The 6,389-nt window shown below is 38.1% G+C and overlaps 1 protein-coding gene across 3 annotated transcripts in view; it reads left to right on the top strand.

Annotated features, from left to right (window-relative positions):
• The window catches only part of pot1 (protection of telomeres 1 homolog), a 45,408-nt gene that overhangs the window by 18,959 nt on the left and 20,060 nt on the right, over positions 1-6,389 (top strand). For all 3 annotated transcript variants that reach the window (XM_016448444.1, XM_016448442.1, XM_016448443.1), the window contains 6 exons: positions 1,054-1,161; positions 1,304-1,348; positions 1,860-1,965; positions 3,002-3,132; positions 4,236-4,529; positions 4,616-4,771. In XM_016448444.1, coding sequence (XP_016303930.1) covers positions 1,054-1,161; positions 1,304-1,348; positions 1,860-1,965; positions 3,002-3,132; positions 4,236-4,529; positions 4,616-4,771 — 840 coding nt within the window. The remainder of the gene's footprint in view (positions 1-1,053; positions 1,162-1,303; positions 1,349-1,859; positions 1,966-3,001; positions 3,133-4,235; positions 4,530-4,615; positions 4,772-6,389) is intronic.

The following is a 6,389-nucleotide window of genomic DNA, read 5'->3' as shown; positions in this document are numbered from 1 at the left end:
GAGAAAAAAAGTCAGAATTGCGAGATATAAACTTGCAATTGCGAGAAAAAAAGTCAGAATTGCAAGTTTTTCTCGCAATTGTGACTTTATATCTCGCAATTCTGACTTTATAACTCGCAATTGTGAGTTTATATCACGCAATTCTGAGAAAAAAAGTCAGAATTGCGAGATATAAACTTGCAATTGCGAGAAAAAAAGTCAGAATTGCGAGATATAAACTTGCAATTGCGAGAAAAAAAGTCAGAATTGTGAGAAAAAGTCGCAATTACCTTTTTTTTTTTTTTTATTCAGTGGCGGAAACGGGCTTCCATAAAAACGGTCTCAATGTGGAAGGAAGCAGGTTATTAACAATGACATGCTTTTAATATACACGCACAAAATATATAAATATTAAGGGTTTTTAATAGGGCTGCACGATAAATCGCATGCGTTATTTAACGTGCATCTTGTCAGTAAAGCCATTCTGTAATGAGCAGTAAATCTCCATCGCGTGCGGGCTTTCACATGGAGCAGCATTAACTACACAGAGCCGTTGTTCACTGACAAGTTGCGCAAAACATGCGCAAAATATGATCGTGGTTTTGCGCAGCTCGTCAGTGAACAATGGCTCTGTGTAGTAAATGCTGCTCCATGTGAAAGCCCGCACGTGATGGAGATTTACCGCTGATTACAGAACCGGCTTTACTGACAAGATGCACGTTAAATATCGCATGCGATTTATCGTGCAGCCCTAGTTTTTAATAATAAAAATGACACGGCAATCTGCATATATAAAAAATGCAAGTAAAAATATCAGTGCCTGCTCTTACAAAATGTGTTTTAGTGAAATATTTCAATATTCAATTTAAATTTTTAATTAAATAAATAATTTAGCCAGCTGCATATATTAAAAAATGCATATAAATATAATTTCCTACTCATATTAAATATATCAGATATTTCCATTTTTAATTAATTTCATTTATGAATTAAATTATTTACTGAACATTTTTATTATGTTTGGTATAACACATCATGAAATGCATTACAACAATTATGTTTTTTTTTATTTAGGATGTTGTCCTTTTGGCAGACTTCACCATTAAAAAGTCTCCATCTTTTCTCAGAGACAAACTACATCCTTGTCAGCTAGAGATGGATGGCAAAGATGATTGTGTCTATGTGAGTGGCATCTGTTTGCATTTTAAAATCCTTACCATTGTCTTCTTGAACTTTTGCTGAAAACTATATTTCTTGCTCTAATATATTTTTTTTCTAATATTTATTTTTGTTAATTTTTTTCCCATATGGATGTGTTTGATAGGTATGTCCCTCGGCCGAACCCTCCCATGGTCCTTCCAGTTCAGAGGTGCTGTATGCATTTCTTTAAGTGACAAATCTCTCCCACTTTGTCGTAAAACCATTTATGCGGTTTATCCCTCAGAGATCAAGGAGATTCTTTATCTAAATTGGCTTCTGTCTACTGGCTTTTGTCGACTTTTCTCTGTCTGGTTGTGTGATTGGTTGTTCCTTCACTCGAGTACAACATCCTTTTTAATTTGCAAACTTCTTTTAAATTTGTTTGAGCCAGATCAAGTGCTTCAACACTGCATGCCTCCAGACACATGCAGTCTAGACTAAATGAAGATTAAATCAGGGAAACTAGCTCAGTGTTCATTTTAATGCATGCATTGGATTTTTTGACATTAAAACAATGTTTTCGCTTCAACACAATGCACTGCCATGCATTTGTTAAGTAATGTCTGCAGAAAATTATGTTGCAATAAGGTATTGTTTGCCACAATTGCTGTCGTTAAAGCTTAACTTGTGTTAAAGCCAGAATATTTGTTTAATGGCAATATTCCTCTATTTCTTTGAAGGCCAAATACACTTATGTTCCCCTAAACAATTTAAAGCCCAAGACAGTGGTGAACGTCTATGGTGTGGTGACCTTCTTCAAACAGCCTTTCCCCTCTAAAGGTTCAGGTCAGTGAATTTCCTTCATCTCAGCAAGGCTGTAATAGGGTCTTCCATTGTTATTTGAGCCCTCTGGAGAGTGAGGCCAGAGAAAAGATGACTTTCTAAATGACTTTCAGGGCCACTTTCGAAATAGACGTCAAAACAAAGAAAAAAAACTCTAATGGATATCAGAATAGTTGAACTTTTCTCTCAGAGTATGTCATAAAGAGACTTCTTCGAGGCAAGTTTGTAAATGATACTTTGCACTTTAGTGATCAAATAACATTTCAGAGGCAACCAAAACAAAACTGAGATCTTGGCTTGTGCTACTGACCGTGAACAATGAAGTTTGCTCTCTGCAGTGTTAGCATGAGATTATTTATACCATAAAGTCTTAGAATGCATCTGAAGAAAAGCTGACATAAACCAATTATTGCCAAAACACTCTCTCATGGTGCATAACCATACCAACTTCATGCAATTTTCTTCATGTAAATACACTTTACTTCATTGATCATTGCTTGGATCATGACATGTAACGTGTGATAGATAAAGTGCCAAAAATCGATCTCTGGCACCCTCAATTGGTTTATTGAAATATCAGTGTTTTGATAAGTGGACAGAATGTAAACACCCCCGTTCCGTGTAATCGGTAGAGGGAATTGTGCATCATGTCCAAAAGGTAACCAATTGATCCTGGATCAATGCTCAGTGAGGCTGCAACTCCTATATATATTGACCTGTAGATATTCTCAGTCTTGAAGGGCTAAACATGTCTTGGGCAAAAGCAGAAAGAACTCATATAAATGATATCAAAATGATCAAATTAAACAAAAATGCAAATTGTGGTAAGTTGTTTCCATTAGTTTCATGGGTTCAGAACACTGTAAGTGATTATAAAAGGTTGATCCTTTTGTTGAAGATTGAAGTGTGGCTACTTCTGTCTTTTAGCTTTACAAGCAGTACATTAAGACATGTTTATATTCGGTCACTTTGCATAGTCACAAGCATATCACTCATGCTAGAGTTTTTTTTTAGTCAGTACCTCATTATTTGTCACTAGATTACTGCTCTACACTAAAGATCACTGATCAGTCGGATGTTAAAGTGGGCTGCAACATCTTCTCTAAAAAACTGGAGGATCACCCAGTCATCTTCCGAGTGGGGGACATTATCCGACTTCACAGATTTAAGGTAAGGATATTTGGCCTGTTTATTTGTTCCTTGGAATATTGAAAGTCGGCCCAAATCACGTATTTGCTGTAAAAGGATTAGTTCACTCCAGAATTAAAATTTCCTGATAATTTACTCAACCCCATGTCATCCAAGATGCTCATGTCTTTCTTTCTTTAGTCGAAAAAAATTAAGGTTTCTAAGGAAAACATTCCAGGATTTTTCTCCATATAGTGGACTTCCACGGGAACCAAGGGGTTGAAGGTCCAAATTGTAGTTTCAATGCAGCTTCAAAGGGCTCTACACGATCCCAGCTGAGGAATCTGCCTACGTCACACGTGACCTTTCCAATATGACTGCATAATGCGTGAAGAAAAATCCTGGAATATTTTCCTCAAAAACCTTAATTTCTTTTCGACTGAAAGAGAAAGACATGAACATCTTGGATGACATGGAGGTGAGTAAATTATCAGGACATTTTCATTGTGGAGTGAACTAATCCTTTAAGCAGTGAAGTCCAATTCTGTTTATGGTTGGCCACCTTCTTGCAAAGTTTAGCCATAATTAAACACACCTGACCAGTAGAAACTTCCAGGCAGCTGTGTTGGAGCAAACTGGAGCCAAACATTGCAGGAATGTGGCCCTCTAGGAGCAAAAATGGACACACCTGACTAAAAGTAATCAAGGAGTACCACCTGAAACATTCCCAGAAAACACACATACCTCGCCAAGATGTTCATGAAAGAGGCTCTGGAAAACCTGACGTTCTATGTTGAGCATCTTATTCATATAAAACATAAAAAAGAGCAGATGTTGATTTGCATTGACAAATAGTGGTCATGCTATTCGCCTCCTGATGGGATTGGATACTGTAGTTGAGTAGGCAACAACGCTTGCGAGCAACAAAACAGCAACTTGCCAACCTACAATGACTAAAGAGCTGTCAGTTTGAAGACACCTTAAATTTTAAACATTGCAAACACATTGGTCAAATATAGTTCTAATGTTAAAATAAATGTCTTGGCGAAATGTATTAAGGTGATTTCTGGAGCGTCACCAATTTCAAGTCATTTTAACTTTAAGGCTCTAATTGGCTAATTGTTTCTCTTCCCATATCCTCCCAGACTGAAATGTTCAGGGACTCCATGTCACTCTTGAACACTTATGGTTGGTCTACAGTCACATTCGATGGAACAATTGACAGTCCTGTAGTCCCTCATACCTCCAGCAAATCATTTCACTTTGGAGAATCCGATATACGTACGGTGCAGGAGCTTCGCCAATGGGCTGCCAACCAGTCTTGGATATCAAATGACCTCACAGTCTCTCTGTCCTCGGTAAAGCCCGGGATGTACTTTGATTTGACCTGCCAGTTGCTGGCCAAGGCCGTCATGGATAGTCGTTGTATCCTACTAAAGGTGCTATTTTAACTTGAATCTGAATCTTCAAAATCATTGAATCTCAAATCCAGTTTGTACAACTAACGGTTACCCAATGTGATCAGGTGTGGGACGGGACCAAGTGTCAACATCCCTTATTGAACGTTGCAGTTGCATCTGATGCATTAGAAGGAGAATCCACTGTCGCTAAAGACAGGATGAACCTGACAGCCAACGTTCTGGTCTACGACAATCACCTGGAGGTGGCTCGAGACTTAAAGGTGAGTTTTGCCATTGACCTTACAGTGGTTCCATATCAGAGGTGTCCAATCCTTCTTGTGGAGGGTCACACTCCTGCAAGAGTTTGGCTTCAACCTTAACTAAAGACACTTGAACTAACTAATCAATACTAGGCACCAGAGCAGGTGTGTCGGCAGTAACCTTTGCAGAAGGGTCTTCAAAGAACAGGATTAGACAAAGAAAATGCAAGGTTATGTCTGCCAATTGTTGGAAAACATTCTGTTTATAAATACAAATGTTATTAATTTTCATTGGGAAACAACTTGGGTGCTCTTCCTGCAAGAAAGCCTGTCCTACAGAAGCAGTAATCTTATTTGATCAGCCTACATCCACCACCACGAGCGTCCTCTGTGTCGCTGTTACTATTAATGCCTGTTAGAACAATCCAGCACAGGAGACCCACGCACCCACTCCAGCACCCTTAATGATGAATTAGGTGTCAGGTAGGACTCTTGTGGGCACATCTTCTCATGGCTTATTTGAGAGGCATTCACGCCTCTTCAGTCTATTGATTGCATTTGCTGCTCTCACTTGAATACTGTCCTCCCCATTTCCATTGCAAAAACCCATCAAAATGTCCTCTCCAATTGATTGTCTTATAACGACTTTTGAAACATATAATCTCCAGAACTAGTGGCAACATTTCTGTCTTCTGCCGTCATCCTTTCTATGAATATTTAACCAGGAGCAAGGCTTTTATGCTACTTTTTGAAGCATCAGATTCTTTCTTTTCTTTTCTTTTTTTGTTAATGTATAGTTGTTCCCATGACAGTTGAGTGGCCAAAAAAATATCTTTTTTGACACCTTCAATACACGATTAAAAGCACAATGAATCATTTTAATTATTGTGGAACTACAGTACATACTTGGTTCATTATTTCAATAGTTTTAAGAGGACGCTGATGTGTGAGTGTAAGTTTTTGTTTTAAGCAGTAAGCCGTTTTTGTTTGGCTCTCAGCATAATGGTTCTTTTGAATATGTACTGTGTGAATTATGAACAAAGGTGGGTGGAGTGAACCAAGTGTTCAAAAGAGGAAACGGCGAGTTGCTGACTATTCAAGTTCTTGAGTTTCTATGCAGCCATGTCCCCTACTGAATTCCTTCATTGTGTTTCTGTAATTAGGATACATATGAAATTGATCTAATTACTTCCTCTACTGTGAAGTTTCAGAGAATTGTGATCTTTAGTTAAAGATCTTGAGTTCTTCATACGGTTCCCCTGTATGTGTTGCCTCCCCTATGCTGTGTCAGTGCCAAACAACAGGCCTATCCATCACTTGCTGGCCATGATGTTGTTAAAGCATCTCTTCAGCCACAAACTATCAGTTAGATTGACAGAAAGAATGATATCCCAGTACATCAGCTGCCCTTACCTACAGATAAAGAGACCGGTCTTTGCAGACAGTTGGAGGATTTGTGGTGAGATGTATTTATGCCTGTGCAGTCTCGTATTTATAATTTCATCACGAACTAGAGCTTTGCACGGATGAATGTTATTTCATAGTGACATTATCTGAGAGAGTGCCAAGCTTTTGACACTGTTTGCATATCACTGCTTTTATAATGTAAATCTAGAGTTCATTTTACATTTTATTTGCT

The sequence above is a fragment of the Sinocyclocheilus anshuiensis genome, unplaced genomic scaffold (genome assembly GCF_001515605.1).
Source record: "Sinocyclocheilus anshuiensis isolate Anshui unplaced genomic scaffold, SAMN03320099.WGS_v1.1 scaffold387, whole genome shotgun sequence".
NCBI lineage: Eukaryota > Metazoa > Chordata > Actinopteri > Cypriniformes > Cyprinidae > Sinocyclocheilus > Sinocyclocheilus anshuiensis.
This window is presented reverse-complemented; position numbering and strand designations above follow the sequence as displayed.